At 43.7% G+C, this 22,419-nt stretch overlaps 1 protein-coding gene across 2 annotated transcripts in view; it reads right to left on the reverse strand.

The window, feature by feature from the left end:
* Positions 1–22,419, reverse strand: part of ELL2 (elongation factor for RNA polymerase II 2) — a 40,797-nt gene that overhangs the window by 9,344 nt on the left and 9,034 nt on the right. For both annotated transcript variants that reach the window (XM_021291083.2, XM_065046555.1), the window contains exons 2-8: positions 19,294–19,341; positions 12,397–12,518; positions 9,670–9,833; positions 5,801–6,063; positions 3,034–3,158; positions 2,802–2,892; positions 353–881 (exon numbers count right to left, since the gene is read on the reverse strand). In XM_021291083.2, coding sequence (XP_021146758.2) covers positions 353–881; positions 2,802–2,892; positions 3,034–3,158; positions 5,801–6,063; positions 9,670–9,833; positions 12,397–12,518; positions 19,294–19,341 — 1,342 coding nt within the window. The remainder of the gene's footprint in view (positions 1–352; positions 882–2,801; positions 2,893–3,033; positions 3,159–5,800; positions 6,064–9,669; positions 9,834–12,396; positions 12,519–19,293; positions 19,342–22,419) is intronic.

Here is a 22,419-nt window from a genome sequence, read left to right on the forward strand (position 1 = left end):
CAACAGCAATCCATTTAAGATTTCTATGTTCTAAAGATTTTTGTACTACACAGTGAGAACTCTTAAAAATGAACCTGATTTCAGCTACGTTTCCAGCAGAGCAAGCCCAGCTTCTGTGTTTTGTTTTTAAACTGACAATTACAATGTGGTGCAACGGCAGGAAAAAAATTGACTTTTCGTGCCATGAAGCAAGTATAATGGAAAAGCACTTAACGTATAGCAAGTGAAAAAATACACCATTTGCATTTCCAGTGCCCAGTTTTACTGGTCCCTTTTCAGCAGTCAGTTTTACTGGACCCGTTTTACGGGTCCGTTACCTGTCTAATAGTTACAAAAAGCAGCGTATTTATACCTTCATATGAATCCAAATGGGAGGATTCTTCCAGCTTTGTAGTTTCTTCTTTTCCAAGGTCTTTCTCCTCCTCGCTCGTACTTGTAGAGTCCTGAGTTTCGCTTTCGTCAGTGTCCTTACGCTTTTTCGCCTTATTGGTCTTTTGGTGCAACATCACACGCTTCCTGCTTGCAGATTCGGGATGCTCCTCCTGCACCGGGGCCGGGACATCCAAACCAGTCTGAGAGGTGTATTTCTGTTGCTGGTCCTCATAGACGCTGTTGTGGTTTTGACTGGAGGCGTCAACCGGCAGGTCCTGCGTCCCGCGGCCCTCGGGGGTACAGGGGGAGCTGGAGATTTGGGGAGGGGTGGATGTGGGGAGCAGAACTGGGGGCGCGGGGGCGGCGGCGGGACGGGGGGGCGGCGGAGCGGCCGCTTTCTCGCTGTAGTGGGACAAGAGGCCGCTGAACTGGGGGCGACTGGTCAGGTGAGAGATCCTCTGCTTCTTGTTCATCACAGCACCAATAAAATTGGAACTCAAAGGCCGTTTCTGTAGTAATAACAAAAAAAAGAAAAAACACCAAACTCAGCGGAATTAAGTTTTACTCACATTCTGAAAAAGAAGCATTTCTGAACAGGCAATTGTTGGAAATACGTCTTTCTCACCTGAAAACAGCGGTCAAACAAAGAAGCACTGCAGCTAAACACATGGCTTATTTCATTCTTAGTTTCTTATCTTATGCTTTACCAATGTGTTCTTCAAATCCACAGATAAAGCATAGAGGGTGTGGGTCTCTGCTCCCCAGGAACAAGCGCCAGGAGCAGAGGAAACGGCCTCAAGTTGCGCCAGGGGAGGTTGAGGTTGGATCTGGGAACAATTTCTTCCCCAAAGGGCTGTGGGGCATTGGAACAGGCTGCCCAGGGCAGTGCTGGAGTCACCAGCCCTCGAGGGGTTTAAAAGGTGTTCAGACGAGGTTCTCAGGGACATGGGTAGTGCCAAAGTTAGGTTATGGTCAGACTTTATGATCCTGATGGTCTTTTCCAACCAAAATGATTCTACAAAAGGCTTTGGAAGAAAGACGCTGTGTTTAGCTGCAATATCAAAGGCTTCACCAAAGTGAGGAGGTCAGGTCGGTGTCCTTTAGGTACTGACTGGCTTAAGAGTCAGATTTTGCCATCACGCAGCCACCCAGTTTACTGAAGCAGCCCAAGAAACAGGCAGCAGCGTGCTTATCAGGGCGTGTGAAGCGCAAAGGTGATAAGAACAGCTAAAACCTGTCATTTTGCTAGAGTTGTTGTTCCAGCTGTTGTTCAGCTGAAGTGCTGGTTCACATCCTCTTCTGAAGCAAGAACACGCGGCTCAGGTGGATGCACAAGCTTGGACCAGGAACACCAGGCATGGCTCTGCGCCACCCTGCTGGGACTAATCCAGATCCTGTGTGCAAAGCGTTCCTGGCACCTGCACCACTTCATGCTCTCACTGGAAGAACGTTAGGGAAAGACAGGAGTGACCTCCCCTCTCTAATTAAACATAAACAGCTGAGTGGTGAACGACTTTCTGTTCTTCACACCTTATCGCTGTGCACCGCATGCAATGCAGTTTCAGTCACAGAAAGTATCAAACTTTTCCTTAAAGAAGTACCTTTCATACAAAGTCTGCCTTCTCACACCTAGGCTGCCCTGAATCAAAACCACACAATATAGAATCATTTTGGTTGGAAAAGGCCTTTAAGATCATCGAGTCCAGCCGTGAAAAATGGGTGTTTAAATTATGCCTATAGGAAAAAAAAATATTCCTCCAAGTGGATCACGGTTGTAGTTTGTCCTCATTCTGAACTTTTCCAAGCTTTATATTCAAAGAGTAGCAGAGGATGTTTGTGCATATGTTATTATAACTACCATATCACAAAGAACCTTGAACATGTGTCGTTGCATAACAAAAATATATACATACCTTGTTTTTAGAAGACCTTCCCACACACCAAGATAAACAAGTGTGGCAATATGAAACAGTTTTAAATATTTAACCAGAAAGTACAAGGTTGTGTAACAATAATGGGTAACCACGGAGCTCAGCAGGTGAGTTCAGGCTTCTGCAAGGTCACTGTGCTGCGGATGGACAGTTATGGCTGTGCAAACGCAATGGGGTGGTCTCCGTCAGAGACATGGGTGTATTTACAAAACACCGTGCAGCCAGCAATTGTTGATTTTTCTGAATATTTTAATAAACATTCTGCAATACAGAACACTAAAGATAGCAGTCCTTAAGCTACACGACCATATGATTTTTTGCAGTATTTGGCGGTGCAACTGTCTTTAAAACAAATACAATAATCCAACTAGAAATATATGCTTCAGTTTTACATGTGTTGACAACATTACCAGTGATTCACATCACAGCGTTCACCCCAATACAAAGTGTGATAAATCTTAACAGACTGTAAATAACGTAAAATAAATTACAAAATACCTGAGAAGGTGTTGATGAAGCATCTTTATTGGAGTTTACAGGAGATCCCGAATGGCTGGTGCTGGTGGCATTCTGCGATGAATTTAACTTTCTGTAAGGATAACCCAACATTTCAGGTTAGAAGGCAAAAATGTTTAAGTCATAGTTCTTTCATTATAGGGAAGACTGGCATTCATTTCCCAGAAAAGGTTTTTTAAATGGCTATTTTCTTTCCCCTAGAGACTGAACTTACCTAGAAAGTATTAACTCCAATGACTGTTTATCTATTTCACTGTATCCAGGCCAATCTTTTTGAATATCTTTAAATAAATAATCCTTCAGAGTGTAAGAATTATCCTTTGGATTCAGGTTGGCTACCTACAGGCAGATATTTAAGAAAATAAATGTTCATTATACCTAAATGCAAACTACAGAAAAAAAAAATAGATTGGTACTGCAAAGCTTAATCAAAGCTGAAAACAAAACCACACACCAGTTTTCCAGGGTTTCCAGATGTGAGATCAAAGCAGCTTTCATGTAACGAGCAGAGATTTTGAAAAGTGTGGTCAGTGTGGGATGTAAGAAAACCCCAAACTGCTGCGAGCATGTATGAAACATACTCCACGAAAACCTCCCTCTGCACCACGTACCTGGTGTTCTGTCTTTAGTGCAGCATTGAGAATCAAGGCAAACTACGGCAATGCTTCAAATCCTCACTAGACGAGATAAGGCGAGAGGCCTAGTTTTCATTTGTTTTTCTTTATTTCTGAAAACTGAAGAACACTATCTCCACGCACAAGCTCAGAGCTGTTCAACCTCAGGAGGACACCTGCTGTGCAAAGCACAGACCGTGCCTGGAACAACGAGTGTTTTCCACCATCGCAATAACAACCTCAGCATTCGTTATTTCTCTTGACAAACAACTGCTTGTCTTAGGTGCACAAGTCACAACAAACTACAGCCTTCTGTGGAATGGTTGTATGCGATAAGCTAACTGGCACTGAACAGCTTATTTTAGTGCAAAGATTCATTATTCAACCCTCTCATAAGTTTTAAGCCATACTGAAGTTTTACTGATTCAGAGGGAAAATGCAACTGTACTCATATCTTATAAGTTATACTTTGAAAATGAGATTTAGTGCTAAAATGGTTAAGGACAGGTGTACAGGCCCCGATGTGCTCCCCATTGTGCAGACAAGGTTCACTGCAGCAAACCGCTGTCATGAGAAGGTCGTGTGTGTGCCTCGCTGTATACATCTGAATACAAATCGGGTTTATATCTTCCTTAAGAAAAATGCCAAGTATGCTCAAAACATTAAAAACCCACCGACATACAAAGTGTTGGTTTAGACTTCATCACCTGATGTCAATTCAGAGTTTCAGGGAAGACCTCAAAGAGTCTCCATCAGTTTGCCTGAAAATGCTGAATAACTCATCAACATACCACCACTACTTTTTGCCTGTTTTTCCTCCAAAAGCTAATTCATGTGTGTGTGCATGCCTATCCGTCCCCATCTTAAAAAACAATTAAGAGTAACAGAGGTACCCAGAAACAGTAATTAACTTCTTAAAAACAGAATTAAAGTTGTGTTCCAAGAGAAGCAAATGTGGATCTTATAGGATCATATAGGATCTTACCAAGTACAGGCTGCTGATTTTACATTTGTACCAAAAAATCCCATTATGAAGCTAAGAAAAACGTGAGCAAGGCTTCTCAGGTTGCAGTTTTGCTAACATGACCATTTCTGAATGCAAACCAACACCTTGAGGTGGTTCAAATCACACAGAGAAGACAGATCCCAGTAAGTCTGCTTAAATATTGTCAAGCCTAATGGGACAGGAGAAAATTTTTGCACCTTTTATCCTCTTGGGAGCAGAGCTTTCAGACTTTTGTAATCAGCTTAAAAGTATAAATCAACTACTTCACTTTGTATGTAAGAATATTGTTCTCATTAAATTGTGTATGTCTTCAGGGTCAAAAAAACTACCATTTACTGGGCAAACAAAGCAACAATGCTTAACATATTCAAGGAATGAGCTTTAAAAATTCAGCATAGGATCAGCCAAAGTTATATAAATGTTGAATTTTACTCACTTTAATAGGTTCCAAAACACTTTTTCCCTAGATATATATGAAATATTCCTGCTTTACATATTAATACATGCATACTCAGCCACAGCCTACAGGCACATTAAAAAGTAAGGGAGGAGCCACTGCATCTCACAATACTTTATGAAGACTCTTCTGAGCTGTTATAGTAGAAAATTCATGTGGCAAACTTGAACAAACAGCTTAAAAGTTTCAGCTGTAACATTATTGGCTTGCTGATAATTTTAATGGATATGATAAAGAAATACAAGTGGAACTTGACTGAAAAGAGCACTGGGAAAGCTACTGAATAAAAAAAGGTTTCACCTAAGATAAAGACACAATCCACATGGCAGCAAAGAAAGATTAGGCTCGAAATAGGACCATCACCTTTTTCATTTACAATTTGGCTGTAACATTCTTCCCTGGTTTGCGATTCCAACAGACCCTACAAGAAGCCAAGTACCAATTCCAGACCAGCAACAACGTTCAAATGAAACACTGACCTGTGTGATTACCCAGCTTCTCATAAACTCATCACAAGGAATATTGAGTACTATGACAAACTATTTCACACAACTGAGAGAACACGCAGTCAGTTTCTCTCAATTAAACAGGTAAGCAGCCCAAGTAAAAGACAGAGGAAAAAAGAGCACGTTAAAAGCAACAAAGCTAGAAGTAGTTAATGATTGCCTACCATTCTAGCAAAACAAAAACACTCCCCAAAATTTCTTAAGTATTTCTTTCCTTTCCCTCATGTTAAATTGCAGTTTGGGCACATGTGTAAAGCTGACTGAAAAAGTTAAACAAGGAGTAGTACTTGAGTTGTCTATTATTTTCTAATTTAAACACGGGAGTAACACACCTCAAAATGATGATTAAAAGAATAGCAGGAGGGACAAAAAGCTGACACAAAACTGCATGATCTCACCTGCTGAAGGATAATTCCAAGCGAATTCTTGTCTTTTTGGTTCACTCCATCTCTTTGCAAGCGAGCAAGTAACTCCGGTTTCTTGTAATTCTTCAGTGCCAGTAAGTGAATTACCCTGTCCCGGTACGGCCGCTGAGAAACAGCACCGTGAGTGTGAGTCCTCCGTACCGTGACTGCGGGGTTCATGGGTGTCGACCTCTTCCTCTGCGGAGCAGCATCTGGAACGCTTCGTGGTGGAGGTCTTTTGATCTGGACTCTTTTTCCTAAAGTAAAGGTGAAAAAAAAAAGAAAAAAGAAAAAAAAGGTGATGTGGGAGGTCAAGGGAAAACAAGAGAGTTGATTTACAAGAGTTTACTAAGCTGGATAAACTCTGAAAACTGTATTTACTTAGCATTTCAACTTCTACAAGAACACACAGGTAGTAAAGGTGGCTCAAGCAAGGCATCAGTGAAGAAATACTCAATTAAAAAAATAAGGCTGGTCAATGAGTGATACTGGTAGGAACACCTTACCAATTATTCATGTAGATTGTGCTTTTATTACTTTTCCAGTTTATAAGCTCAGGCACTGAATACCCAAAATCAGGATCTTCTGTTTTTTAGGAGAGTAAAGTGTGATGCCAGGGTCTTGCATGTAATCAAAAGGTTCCCTATTAATGCCTAGCGAGACCAAGTCTATACAATTAATTGCATCACCGGATAAAGAAACTACAAGCACTTGGTGTTAATCACTTGAGTTACCATAAATTAAACCACATTTTAAACAAAAATCTTTCCCACTTATTAAACAAGCCCAAGTTTATCAGAAACAACATACCACAGATTTAACAGCTCTTGGGACCAAGTTCTAAAACATGGCCTGCACAGCATTCTGGATCAAACTCTATAAAAATACGTGCTTCTCACCCAAGGAACAATGCAAGTGTTTGCAAGCGATGCATCCAGAATTGAGAACTAACATCACCCAACTTGAACATCACTTTTCCAGAAAAAGACCCAAATTCTATAGTCTGTGTTTTTATATAGCACTTGTTATCAGACAGAAAAAAAAAAAGATTTATCAAATATTATAGAAAATCACTGTAGTCAACATGGTTCGCAATCTAGCAGAGGATGTGACTCAACCTAGGCATTTTTCTGAAACCAACAACTCATGTTTGGTACATGAAGGAGACTTTAATGAGTATTGGTGGCAAAATCTGGAGCTTGCCTCCCCTAAAAGACACGCAGACTCTGAGCTGTGCTTATGTACCACTCGTCCTCAGGAACAGCACAAATTTGTTTCCATTTTGTAGTGGAGACCAAACCTTTATTAACTTTCTATCGTGCGTATTACCTGGACTTTGCCCTTCTGGTTTTCAGGAACAAACCTAAGTGTGCACACACAGGGTTACTTTTTTAGAACCTTATGAACCTGCTAGTTGCTTGTTGAACACATTACAAACGTTTTGATGAGTTAAATTTGATGTAGACACACAAACCCACCACACAGCCCACAATGTAAGCAGCATCCAAACAAAATAGCTCCTCAAGTTATGTCTCTGAATCACTTAAAAGCCCCAAATTAACTGAAAACATAATCAATCATTAACATGACCAACAACTCCAGTTCCTAATTTGTCCTGCATGAAGAATGTTGCAAAGTCACACCGCGACCTACCAGCAGCTAGACCTGTCCTACCTGAGCTCCATCAACGCCAGCCTGAAACAAAACATCCCCAAACACCGTAATTGTCTTAATTCCAGCCTTGAGACCCCATTTATTTAATGTTAAATTCACCTGAGATCTGTTTAAACCACCAAAAAAATCATGCTGACCAGCCACACATGAAATAGAACTTCTCCAATGAGAAGGTCTGATATACATGAAAGCGGCTCCTGTCATGCTGCTGTTAAAGAGCAGCGTGGACACTATGGGGAAACCAGAACAACTTCATGTCCTGGTACTAACCCGTTCCCAGCTTCCTCAGTGTCAAGGCCTTACACAATTATATCTGTATCTCCAAAACCCATGACTACACTGGCTTAAAATGCTGTGCAGTAAGCTGAGGCAGAGCGAGCGATGGACCGTCACTGTCAGGGACATCTGTGCTGCAGGACGCGGCCAAAGCCAAGTGAGAGCCTGTTCTGCTCGATGAGCATAAAGAACTGGCTGGAGGGTCAGGCCCAAAGAGTTGTGGTGAAGGGAGCCAAACCCAGTTGGCAGTTGGTCAGGAGTGGCGTCCCCAGGGCTCAGTACTGGGGCCAGTTCTGTTTAACCTCTTCATCAGTGTTCTGGATGAGGGGATCGAGTACACCCTCAGTCACTCTGCAGATGACACCAGGCTGGGTGCAGTGTTGATGTGCTGGAGGGTGGGATGGCCATACAGAGGGGTCTGGACCGGCTGGATCAATGGGCTGAGGCCAATTGTCTGAGGTTCAACAAGGCCAAGTGCCGGGTCCTGCACTGGGGTCACAACAACCCCATGAACGCTGCAGCTGGAAAAGGCCCTGGGGGTGTTGGTGACAGCGGCTGAACATGAGCCAGCGTGTGCCCAGGTGGCCAAGAGGCCACAGGATCCTGGCTGGTACCAGCACTGGGGTGGCCAGCAGGCCCAGGGCAGTGACCGTCCCTGTGCTGGGACCTGGGGAGGACAAACCTTGAATCCTGGGGGCAGTTCTGGGCTCCTCATCATCAGAAGGACATTGAGGCACTAGAGAGAGTGCAGAGGAGGGAACGGAGCTGGTGAGGGGCTGGAGCACAAGTGTGATGGAGCGGCTGAGGGACCTGGGGAGTTCAGCTGGAGAACAGGAGCTGAGGGGAGACCTTCTAATCTCTGAACTGCCTGAAAGGAGCTTGGAGCCAGGGGGGTCGGGCTCTGCTCCCCAGGAACAAGCGCCAGGAGCAGAGGAAACGGCCTCAAGTTGCGCCAGGGGAGGTTGAGGTTGGATGTGGGAACAATTTCTTCCCCAAAGGGCTGTGGGGCATTGAACAGGCTGCCCAGGGCAGTGCTGGAGTCACCAGCCCTGGAGGGCTGGACAGACGGACATGAGGCTCTCAGGACACGGGGCAGGGACAGGGTGGGTTATGGTTGGACTCAATGATCCTGAGGGTCTATTTCAACTGAACGATTCTATGATTCTGAGATGGATGTACCTGCTCCAGGTCACTGCTGCGGGCAGGACCAGCGCTGCCCGACCACCGAGTGCCTGCAAGGGGGATGTTCACCTCGGACCTGCAGCTCCAGGCTCCTCAGGCAAACAGTACCCAGAACAGTCTAATAGCGGATGATACCACCTAAACACTTTTTGTTTTGTGGGAAACAATGAAATTCATGGGGAGATGCCAACATTACCTTACTGTAACCTTTTTTTCCTTTAAAAAAACCCAACAAAACTGTCTTGTAGTAACAGTTGCTTACTGATGAGCAAGATATCAAATAATTAATATTCAATCAGGATTAAGAACTGTGAAAAGTCAAGCTTCCCAAATCAATCTTATGAATTTGTATATGAGACTTCTACAATGCTATTTTTTTTTTAGATTAAAAATTAAGGTTATTAATTTAGCACAGTATTTAGTTACCCAAAAGTGCTGTTACAAAAGCAAAACGTTAGCTACTAAACCAGAGGATGTAAGTGCATGGGGTGGTAAAAACCCTCACCTCAATGGTCAAACTTTCAACCAGTCAAACAATATGGGAAAAAGGAAGGAAAAAAAGTCTAATGTCTGAATGCAGCAACAGGAGACGTCAAATCTGCCAAGTGAGGGCAAGCTACCTACACCTGAGACCTCCGCGGACACCACCTTTTCCGAGGATGCACTGAAAAGATGAATTACCGAATTTGAAATCTTACAGACAGCTATTAGAAAATGAAATACAACCATACCTAAAAATGGTCCACCAGGTTTAATAACCTTTGCACTTCGATTGCGCGACTCCTCTTCTGCCTGCGTCATGCGCTCTCTGGTCGTCTGATAGGAATCGCTTGTTGCACATACTGTAATTTTATTCTGTATAGATCCCAGGCAACTGAGTTGCGAGGCTCCAGAACTATAAAAACATTGAAAAAGGTTGAGCCCAAGCACTAGTTCAGGTTTAGAAGTATGGTTGTATCAGGAACTTTAAAACCTGTCTTAACAGGTGAAGAAATATGTTTTCCAGTTCTGACAGCTAGCTAGGGCATAAATATATTTAAAATTGCCTCTGTGTAGCCAAACTCTATCAGTTTTACCTGTCAATGTAATGACATTTCTTCACATAATTGTACCTGAGAGGCAGACTCGGGGCAGTGTTGCGGTGGAACTGATCATGGCTGCAATGACAATGACGAGGCAACTCACGTCACGTCACAACCCTAATGGTGGGCAGCTCCCGTCCCAGAGGTTTTACACCATCTGCAAGGCACACACCTCCTCAACTCTGCCTGAGGTGGCCCGTTGTGGCCCCAGGTAGCCCCAGGCCCGTGGAGGACAGGCCGTCCTTGCCTCAAGAGCTGTGCACAGCCCGCGCTGCCCATGTCCCCTCATCTTGCTCCTCAAGATGTCCGCCCTCCTCCTCGCCCGCTTGGTGCGTTTCTTGGCGCTGAGGAGGCCTGTGCTCTGCCCACTGCTTCTCTGAGGATACATGTCCCACAAGAGGTGCCCAGAGCAGACCCCACGCGTGGGGAAGGACAGTGAGGTCTCCTCCATAGCATCAGGAGGTGTTTTTTGGGGGCCCAGCCCTCTGTGGTCAGTCCACACGTGCTCCTGCACTGCCTTGTGCCCAGCAAGGAGGGCACCTCGACTGGTTGACAGCGGCTTCGTTTAAACTGGCTTAATTAGCACCACTCTTAACGAGCACACTGTGCCGCACCTGCCATGGCAACAACTCTGACCAGAGAAAGGGCACCGGCTGTAGCTAACCCAAAACATTTCAACCACCCTAAAACTCCCCATCATGGCTCCAAGAAGGGTCAAGAATCTCGTGTCTCAATCTACCACATAACTTCTGAACCTCACAAAGCTGGACCAAGCCACCGACAAATATTTCAAGACAACACATCTACAGTTTAGTCCATAGCCTAGACCTACGTAATGATTCCTCACTCCAAAATCAGCACCTGTGCTCAGAAAAAAAGGGTCCTTCTTGCCATCTAAAGTGTAGCTTTTACCCATTGCCCATTTCCTTCAATATTGCTGCCTTTTATGTGTTTTTTCACCACAGGAACAGCCAAGCACCAAGACCCTGTGTAATCGCCCTCCTCAGGCTGGGCATTTTCAAAATCCAAGCCAGTTTTGAAGCTAGACCTGACTTGAGCAGAAAATTAGACTAGGCACCCTGCAGAAGTCCTTTCTGGTTTTATTGTTTTAAACGACTCTGGATGTATTAACTTTGCAAGCACTTTGCACAAACTAAGAGGTGGCTACAAAGAACTTTGGAAAAGCTAGTCTGAATTAGATTTTGAAGTAGATTAGCAAAATAAAATGACATTAAAACTACCCAGGCACGCTATTCAGAAGTATTCAGAGCTAAAGCAGCTGAAATGCAATCTTACATCAAAAAACAGAGTTTAATTCAAGTGAAGGTGCTTCTTCCCAAGAAGAAAGTGCCCTCAGAGGTGCTCACCAGAGGCAAGGCAGGACCCTTCACATGCACCCCTGCGCCGGCTTTGTGCCTCGGGTAAGAGTTTAACCAAAAACAAGCAAACAACAAGCCCCAGGCTACCCCACTAAACCACTCGGCTTCTCCCAGTCCCGTCAGTTCAGTGAGTTCACTGAAAGGCTGTATTGTACCAGAACAGACCTAATGCAAGGGGAGGCAGAAAGATGAGGATGCTGAGAGATCTCCCACTAGGCAGAGAGTTATTAAATGAGTTAATTTTCTTATTGCTCTCAAAACCTGCTCTCTGGGAATCTCTGCTTTGACACTGAGGGCAGAAGCTCTCCTGTGTCCAAGAACCTGAGCAGCACCTCTTGGAGACGCGTCGCTGTGCCCCTTTGCTGTCGGCTTCTCACATCAACACAAACTCCACCGAGATGTCGGCATCGATCAAACAGGACAACCAGCACCACTGGACCACATCAATACTACCGTGAATGTAAAATTCTAGAAGCTGAAGCAAATGTTGTGTAAAATCACAGTATTTTCTTGCCTTTTCGGTAGATGCTAACACTGTCCACTTTGGCAGAATGGATCAGGACAAGGTGCTGCTGTATTACGTTTGGGTTCTGAAATGCCATGGTCATGGAATTACGGGTAAGGTCACAAAGTTATGTGATTCTTAAAATAAGAAACTACCCATCGTGGCCAGCATGCCAGCATGCTGCCAGCCATAATCATATTTACATATGGTTGCAGAATGGATCTGGTCTAGCTTGGACCACACTGAACTCCAAACGCTTTTAAAAATAGCACCAAGTACTCAAAAGGTTACTTTTTATAAGAGCAAACCCAGAAAGAATTTTATGTAAAAGCGAGTATTAATAACTTGCAAGAAATCATGCTATTGCTAGGAATTAATTCTCTACTGCAGCTCGTCACTAGGAGCATGCTTCTGTTAAAGGTTTTGCTATACGCTCAAAACCACAGAATCTACTTAAATTTGCCATGAAAGAAAATGTTAAGTAAAACTTACCTTGAGTCTGTTTGCTGGACACAGTCAAAGCTTCCCTGAGGATTATCTTTGCCAACATTTGACACGTAGAAGTTAAATGTATGTGCTTCATTTGGCGCATCAACTCCGGGAATTTTAATACTCTAGAAGGAAAGAAAAAAGGGTTATGTAAAAGCTTCAATCTACGCTCCTTTACTTGCCACTAACCAGGACTATAATTTCACATGAGAAAACGTATTTCAAGGATTTTGACATTATTTCAGTCACATCACTAGAAAAGCTGCTTTGGCAGCTGAAACCAGCGCTGAGTACGTGCTTGTCGCAGCCTTTAGTTCAGCAAAGCATCCAAGTCGCAAGTCATCCTCCCCCGTTTACTGCAATTAATATGCATGTGCTTAACTTTAAATGCCAACGTCTAAGTCCAATCAAACAGGCTGAAGCTCAGCTAACAAAACAGAGCAGAGCAATTTGTACAGATTTTCCCCGACTTTGAGATTTGTTCGGCCAAAATGAAGCTCCAAGAAGGAAAATAAACAACAACACCGACATGAGTAAAATTCTTAATCTATAAATTTCAGCTCCGACGGGTGCTAAAAGCCTTATTCTTTTACTCAGCTCTAGAAGCAATTATTCACATAAATGTAAAATGTAAATAGGTTTTTCTAAGTTTAGTCAGATATAACAAAACTTGGTTTCCTTGGCTGAACCAGTGATCTAGTACAGAATGTGCTGCATTCTGCTGCAGCATGAAAATGTAAATATGAGGAATCATTAAAATGTTTGTTGGCATGGGCACATTTTTCAGTGTGCTGCTGTGCAAAACAATACTGAAGCACAAAATACTAGTGATATCCAACTACTTTATTCTGAAGGTTAAATTAGCCTGCGGTAAATCGAAAAAGCTACTCTTTTGAAATTCGCTTGAATTTTTGATGGAATATTAATAAAGATAAGTAAAAGCAATATGCAACAGTCACTTAGAAATCTTTCTCTCAACATTTGCTTGTGAGATTGGTTAGTCTTCATAAATGCCGTTTACACAAAGTGCTACTACAAAATAGCTCAGCTGCCATTTATATCAGTATTTTAATCATGAGAACTGACAGTTTACCAACAGCTCGGGACAGTGACTGGATGTGAAGGAGAAAGACAAGTCACCCGAACATCGTATTAGTTTAGTTAAGCTTAAAGTAGTAGTAGTGTGCTTGAAAGAGCAACCTGTGCACTTTATACATGAACGGAAATAAACTGGGTAAATTACCAAACACATGATCTTCGGTTATATACACATCTTTACCTTTTACCAATTATGAAGGTTACTATAAACATCAACCTAAGATGACCACAGGGGCCCAAACGATAGTAAAATTCATCTATATTCTATAAAATTAAGTACAGTTGATTGAATGTTTCAGGTTTTACTATAAATTCAGCAGGTGTATATGTATTAATTTGACAATTTGAATTCTACCCACTGTAGAAGACATGATGTTTTCTAGCCTGATACACTCTTCAGAAAACCAATAAATATACACTGTGATAAATGTGGGGCTGGCGCTCGGGAACACGGCCGAGCAGGGGAGGGGTGGACACCGCTTTGTGTGCTTGGACTTCATTCTCAAAGCTTATTTTGAGCAAATCTTTACTTTCTGTTCATCAGCCTAAAGAACATATATGCACGTACTTAAACATTAGGAATTTCCGTACCCTAACATCTATATTTAAAATTACAGAAGAATTGCCGTGGGTATTAAACCATAAAGTGGCTCAATGTGTTTGGATGCAATGATGCTAAGAGCACGTTTAAAAACGCTTTTGTTGCTGTTCCGCTCCCTCCAGGGAAGTCTGATTTCTCCCAAAGACTGAAGACATATACACTGATATCGACAAAAACAAGTCTGGCTCAGTACAGGCCCGAGAAACTTATCACCAACAGATTTATCCCGTGCAAACTCAAATGGGAATGTTGAATGTTTCAAAGCTTCTCAAACACAAACTCTGTAAGAAAGATATCAAAAGAACGAGGGAACCAGCGACTGCCACCACCGAGACAGGTCTCTTCTAATGAGTAGTTACGAGCTCTAGAAATTATTTTAATTCTCAAATTTTTTTGATACGTTTTTCACAAACTTTGCAAGAATTAGATGCCCATTCCTTGGGTATTCACTAAATTGGATGAAGAGGATGCAAGAACTATGCAGGAACATTTATCTGCTTGAAGATTTCAGAAGTGGCAGTGCAACTAGCCTGAGAACAAAAAATTAACTCTGTATTTAATCTGTAAAGCAGACACAAGCCTTTCGTTTTTGTGACCTTTTTTTGGGACCCATTCAGAACATCCACACAGCCCAAAGCTTTGTTCCTTGAACAAGCACATTTTTTGAGGTTAGTCATAATTCAGATAACTCAGTTTAATAAACTTGGGAAAAGCTCCAAGGGAAGTCACATTTTAAGGCACATTTTAAGTTATATGCAGTCTAGAAAGCATTCCTAGGATATCAACACGTTTAAAGACAAAGCAATATGTGAACCAGATAAACTTGCTGACAAAACCTGGGTTTGCAAAAACAACCGTCACCTTAAACCCTTATGGATGAAGTTTTACTGCTGTTGACATATTCGTCGTTCCTTTCTGTGTCCCGATAGACAACACAACACTTTGGAGGAGTTCATAGACTCAGCAACTTCTGCAAATAAGCATTTTGTTTTGAATAAACAATTCTGGTTTTAAACTGTAAATTTTTATTATAGGGTTCTGAAGAGTTCAATGGGCAGTTAAAGGATTTTTCACTCAATCAGAATTAACATACTGCATTACCTGAGATAAGCACAGTGGCAAAATGCTTCTTTTCCCTATTTGAGCAGAACTTGCAGGAGGTGGCCAAGAAGCCCTTATTAACAAAGTACACACTGCAACCACATTAATCCATAACAGAAAATAAACCTTTGTTCGCATCAGGAAGCAGCACAGCAAGCCCGTTGTCAGCACCTTTGTGATTCTGATTTGTATTCAGCCTTCCACATATAAAGAATATCTGGCTGGTCGGTGTCGTGCAACACACTGAAAAGGAGCTTGCTCTATTCTGTTACAGCAAACAGGGAGATTTCCAAACAGCAAACAGCAAAGTATGATAACTACATGGCTTCCCCCTACCCGGGTGGTCTGTGAAACAGCAATATATAGCAATTCATGGGATCCACATGTATAAATGTAGCAATAGTTACATTCATACAGTCCTCAAATTGCATTTGGCCCTTTGAGGGGAACCGCGAGGCTGCTGAGGCCCCCAGTGAAAATGAGTGTGACACCGCTGGTGTGGACTGTCACAGAAGGCGAAATTCAGTGAAGAAATGTCTTGTAAGTGATGGGCAAAAGCTCATCCTGTGTGTGTGTTGGCTAATAGGTACTGCTGCTCCTTAAAACTTAACTTCTAGCCTCATTTTCTCCTTCCTTAACCGTGATTCCTAATAACAAGCAGGAACTTTACGTGCAATTCCTGGTGATTAGAGTATTATTTTGTTGCATATGGTAATTCACCCTTAGATTTATGCAGTGGATGATGAGAGAGAAGGGAAGGGGAAAGGGAAGAGGAAGGGGAAGGGGAAGGGGAAGGGGAAGGGGAAGGGGAAGGGGAAGGGGAAGACAAGACAAGACAAGACGGAGGAAAAAGAGAAAAAAAGAGAAAAAAAAGAGGAGAAAAAAGAGAGAAAAAATAGAAAAAAGAGAAAAGAGAATAAAAAGAAATAAGAAAAAGAAAAAAAAGAAAAAAGATAAAAAGGAGAAATAAAGAGAAAAAAGGAGAAAAAAGGAGAAAAGGAAAGAAAAAGAGAGAAAAGGAGAGAAAAAGGGGAAGAGAGAAGGAGAGAAAAGAGAAAAAAGAGAAAAAGGAGAAAAAAGGAGGAAGAAAAAGAAAAAGTTGTCTTCTAGGGCACCTTCCTGAGCGCTGTCGCTGCAGCAACACACAGCAACGGCATTCACAGAAGAACCCTCCTTTCCTGGAGCATCTCCCGCTAAACCACGACCCAGCAGCTGCTCCTCGCAGCCAGGCTGAGCTCCACGGGGCACAGGGACGCGTTGTGCGGCAGCGTGCGGGACGTAAGGACCGCACACCTGTTTATCCACACACACCGAAACTTAGGAAGGTGCCAGCTTGATGTGCTAAAGAACATCCCAGGACTGAGCTGGTACAGGGTTCTCTCGGATTTAAAAAACAAACAAGGTCTCAGCACAGGGCACAGAAAACAGGAGTGGAAGAACAGACCTTCTGTGGAGATGAAGCCTTAACAGTTTTCTGCTTTAGAAATTTGAGACTTTAGGATAAAACTGTAAAGTTCTATTACTGCAAGCGGTTTGGAAACAAAAGGATGTACAGGTCACTTCTAAGTCTTCTCAAATGAAAATACGGTTCCACATTTAAGTGACAGGAGAAAAGTCAAGACTGTCCTCAGCCTGCTTTAAAACATCACTTTAAATTCCACACCCTCAAACTAGCCTGTGATTTCTTACCATCTAATGGATTTAGTAATAGAGAATATCCGCTTATCCGCTCCTAGTGTAAAGCTTCTCCTCCCATTCCCCACATCTGACACAATCCTGACCACCCTGAGTCAGAAAGTCCCTTTTATTTCTCCACTCCAGCCTTTCCCATTATCCATAGAGAACTGGGACTAGAACGTGTGTAGAGATGGAATATTTTAAAAAAAAGCCTTTTACTTTAACAGCAGTATTTTATCCTTAGCTAGGAGCCAGATAGGTGCCTGAACTGCAGAGGAAGCACCCTCAGCAGACAAATAAAACCACTGCTTCTTTTCGGCAATATTTAAGGAAATGTCTGGCCATCATAGGTAACCTACAACCTCGGCACCGGGAAACACACCCTGAGAGCTCTGATCTCCAATTGGAAAACAGTCTGGAGGAGGGATGGGATGGGATGGGATGGGATGGGATGGGATGGGATGGGATGGGATGGGATGGGATGGGATGGGGTGAGGTGGGATGGGATGGGATGGGATGGGATGGGATGGGATGGGATGGGATGGGATGGGATGGGATGGGATGGGATGGGATGGGATGGGATGGGAGCCTTGCAAAGGGCCAGTCCTCTGCCACACAACTTGTGTATGCTGGAAATACTCAGAACGTGGCTACATAACATACAGAAACAAGGAGCTAAACATTTCCCTCCTGTTGTATGTATGGTAGTAAACATCCTGTTTTAATTTACCATCTGCATTGACAGCCTTAAATTTCTGTTCCTATTGCAGAGACTTAGGATCTAGGAGTCTCCTTCAATAAATTCCATAGTTTGCATTTCCTTAGTTACGGACAGAGCCGAAAAGTAATGTAAGAGATCATTGCTCCTGCAGCAAAGCGCCTGCAGACATTTCCATCTCACGGAGCACGGCAGCAAACCTTACTGTTGAGTTTCATAACGAAAAAGCACATACCTGGACGAACTTACTATCAGAAACAAAGGTGACACCATTGTAAATTAACATTTGGCTGGTTAGAAGTCTTGTGACTCTCAGATTTTGACAGCTTTTGATAAAAGCTACAGGTTATTGGTTTAGGTTTGGTTTTTTTACAGCTGAGAAATAGTCTCACCCAGCCTAGTGACATCTCAGACCTCACATACTACTGCTTTAAAGCAGCATGTGAAATATTGCAGAGCAAGAGAGGGTGCAGCATTGATGAAGCGTGCTGGTAATTTCTTCACACCGACAGCCAGGTTAATTATTGTACTCCGAGAGCTCATTTTGAACGCAGCTCCTGCTCCATCCCTTGCAGCGCTCGCACACCTGTGCCAGCAGATCTGCTGTACTGGATTACTCCCCAGCCCAATTAGCAAATCCAACTTCCCTCCTGACGGCTGCACGATCTTGATCTGTGCTCCCAGCCACCCTCTCCTGCTACAGTGGTTTTGGCTGATTGTCTTAACTCGGGTGGTTACTAATTCCAGCAAGGAAATTGTTTTGCCAGTATAGTTTAAATTGCAAATAAGCTGTAACAAGAAAGGCTTTTCTCACAAGCGCAGCATTGAGGGACTTTGATTTGCACAACCAGCTTTGTTATAGATAGAATTCTACCAGCATCGGAGTACAGTTCAGCCAAACCGATGCTGGATCAGGACTGAAGTCTCACACCTTTGGGCAGGAGTATGTCCTCACGCTGGCACAAAAACCTTACCCATCCTTCCCTCATCCCTTCCCGGCTCTCTCTACACAAGCACTGCACAGTTATATGGAAAACTGGACCAGTTAATGGATCTGAATTAAGGCTGGCAGCATAAAAGGCACAATCCCAACTTCAGTCTTTAAAAACAAGTCTTTGGCCATCCCTTAAAGTTAAATACTAAACCTAAAATCTTAAATCATTCCTGTTAGAGATCACAGCCCGCATTTAATTTTACCTTCAGCTTTAGTTCTCCAGTTTGCACCACTGATTGATTGTTCTACAGGACCCATAGATTTTAGGAGGCTACAACTCTTCCTATTTTCCATCAAGAGGCTTGAAATACTTCATTATAGTTTCAGAACAGGTCCAAGAAGCATCAGTAGTCTCTGGTATAAAAAAAAGCAGCCCTCAAAGCTGCACTTATGCTTCACACCTTGAAAACAACCACTTAAAGTCCATTGTAAGACGTTAAATTTGCACTACTCAGTTGACACCTTACAAGTCACTCCCATTGCTTTCAAATATTGGCTAAAGGTGACAAAAGCAAGATAAAAAGAAGCATACTTACAGCACGATTCTCTTCCAGTTTCAGCTACAATTTTTAAGTAAATATGCAATGAGCCATACCTGGTGTTAAGCAGATCTTAAGAACGTTTGTAGGATGTATTTTATTTAAAATAAGTGAAAGCGGTTAACCCACACCGCATTTATTTCCCCATATAAAAAGAGGACAAAATACTCACCCCTTGGGATCCTTGAAACTGAATCGAAGGTTGAGAAGAAACACGATCCTACGAAAGAATACAAGTAGAACGTAAGCAAAATGCCAAATCCCAGCAAAAGCTATTTCGAGGCTCCCGCAGCCCCAGGGTTTCCCTGCTCGGTGCCGAGACGCCCGAGAGCCGGAGCTTTGTCGGTCTCAGCAAGGACACCTGGACACCACAGGGAGTCACGGACGGCACTGAGCGTTGTACAACAGGTATTTGCTGACACGGAAAGGAGAAACAACCTCTCCTCAAAGTACCACGGAATGTGGGGGCCCAAAACAACCTGCTCTCCCCTTCCCAAACCATGCCCTGCTGTCCTGGTGGTTTATAGACTGAAATGGTGATGCTGGAAACCAAACCTCCCACCGCAGCACCTCCCGAGCAATGCGGACAGCCCGGCCACCGCCACGAGGGCAGGGGCACCACCTTCTTCTGCTCTTTCGCTCTTAAATTAAGCTAATTAGCCTCAGCTAGCACATGTCTCAAAGACCAAAAGAGATTCAGTACCATCAATCTCATTCCAAAATCTTCCGAGCTCCCCCCCAAACAATCTTTGTTTCTTCAGCCAACTATCTGCCAAGGGAAATAATACAACATGGCCAAAAATAACAAAAGTCACCTGGACCCTGTCTCTATAACTCCACGGCACCAAGTGCAGCCTGACCTGAGAGGATGGAAGAGTGCTGCTCTGCTTCTGTGCTGACACCACGGCCCGTGAGGATTCGCAAATATAAAGGGAACAAAATTTAAAAATCAAGGAGGTTGCTAGTGGGAAACTACTTTTGTCTGTCGCAAGCTGGCTTCTGGTCTGATCTGCTCCTCGGCACAGCCCAAACAGCAACACCGACCCTGCCAGCAGGAGCCCGCTGATAAGAATACCCCGTTTTGGCAGCAATGCTGACTTTGCTCAGCTTTACTGAATCCCGAAACCACGCTGCTGGACACAGAAACGTATGGCAGCTGTGCTGACAGGCCCGATTTGCCAGGCTGTGTCCATACGGTGTTACAGAGCGTTTCCCAGTGCACTGCAAACATGCTCAACAAGTTGCACCAAAAGTTGAAATCCTAATGAACACAGATTTTATTCCAGCAAAAGCAAGTGTCTATGGACTCTTTAAAAATTATTATCTTTGGTTTTCCACAACTGCAGGCCTAAACACTGCCTGAGGTTACGGAGCAGCCAAAAACGCACACAACCTTAAGGCCCGAAATGGCTTGCTGCCATTTGTCTGCTCCACAAACCCTCCGACTCAAAACCAGAAAGTTGTACAAGTCACCTGAGTTTGACATTATTGACATATCCACAAAGTCCAGCGCACAGTTACGAACCCAAGCCTTTGTCAAAGGTTTTCCAGAATGAAGTTTAGTGCTGTACACAGAAATTAATGTATGAAGGCACTTGACAAAACATCAAGCCAGAGAGGCTATGCCATGACCGTGCAGGACCACGCAGCAGCCATCACCTTCGTACAACGGCTCACAGAACTCGACACGAGCTGATTTTTGACACGGAGAAACCACCGTGGCTTCACCAGCCACCTCCTGTACTGCAGCACAAGGAAATGATGTTAAAAACATACACAAATTTATCAGGGCATTGAGCAGAAAGGTCTCACGTACCCGCTGGCAGGCGGTCTGGAGCACCAGGCTGCTGAAGCGGGGACCTTGGCCCTGCCACCAAACCTGTCCCCACAGCATCCAACAACCTGACAGTTTGGACAGCCCCCACGTGGACCTGCAGCTTCTCCAAACCCCGTCCCTCTGCTCCCCCAGGATCACACAGTTTTCCTGCGCTTTCTTCTCGCAGCCAAGAGCATGAAGTTTGGGAGCCCAGGAGTCCCACCACTTTCCTACACCCATTTCCCTCGTATTTCCCCACCACCCACTCTCGTTAGGGGTGTCAGCAGTTGCATCTATTCAGACACTTTTTGTCCATGAATTAGTCCAGTCCTTATCTGAACCCACTGACAAACCAGGAGTCCACAGATGACTTGGAACACGGGTGCTTTACACAGTGCCAAAGGAACCCTTCTCCATCACCCTCAACACCCACCCAGACGGTCATGGAACTAATCCTTTCTAAGGACTGGAAACTGCGGTTCCAAGATCTCTCATCTTGTAGCTACAACTGCCTGTTCCAAGTTTCATGTCATGCAGAGCTTATGTTTCCCCTACAGGTCACTTTACCTGTGGTGAAAACAATATTCCATCTTTTTTGACACCAATTCAGATGAGCAAAGTCTTTCCAGAGCTCCTCAGCATCACTTCCATGGAATCATAGAATCATTTCAGCTGGAAGAGACCATAACCCAACTCCAGCACTAAACCATGTCCCTGAGAACCTCATCTAAATGCTTTTTAAACACCTCCAGGGACTAGAACCACCTAAAAAATGCAAGTATCTCTTCCAAGCTTTGAGATCTCGGTATCTTCTCCAGGCCATCGCTCAATATGTTAAGTAAAAGTGGCCCCAGGGCTGAGACCTGGGAAATCAGAGGTGGACTCGCTGCCTCCCCGAAGAACATGTGAGCTGATTCCTCCTCCCAATACACCCTCACCAGTTTGGCCAGTTCAGCCCAAAACCTCTGGAATAGCACAAACTTGAAAATCCCACAATCCCACACCCAGGGTATAAACTCCAGAGCCCTGCCTAGTTAATCCAAGGAGGCGATCCTGGAAAAAACTGCCAGTGCCTGAAACAGCTGGAGCAACGTCCACATTGCCTCACTAAAGAATAGGAATAATCACGGATCAAGGCAGCTGGAAACCAAGATACAAACAGCTTCAGGTACACTGCACTGAAGTAATTACTCTTTATTTGTATCTGAAGCTTTTACTTAAGATAAGAAATAAGCTCTCCACAGGAGAGGTTAAAAAAAAATACATTAGCTATAGCTGCTGTGACATTCAGGTCTTCAAGCTCTAAACCGGGGCACAAAACCTCAAGAACTAGCTGGCTTGTCTTCTCCAGGTTCACTCTTTTGCTTAATAGTCTTTGGGCAGGGACTGCGTCTCCTTGCAAGACTCAAGATCTGCGCACACATGGCACGCTGCAAGTAACTCAGATATTTATGAGGCACCACCCTGGTACATGAAGCTAAT

Source organism: Columba livia, chromosome Z, assembly GCF_036013475.1.
Source record: "Columba livia isolate bColLiv1 breed racing homer chromosome Z, bColLiv1.pat.W.v2, whole genome shotgun sequence".
NCBI lineage: Eukaryota > Metazoa > Chordata > Aves > Columbiformes > Columbidae > Columba > Columba livia.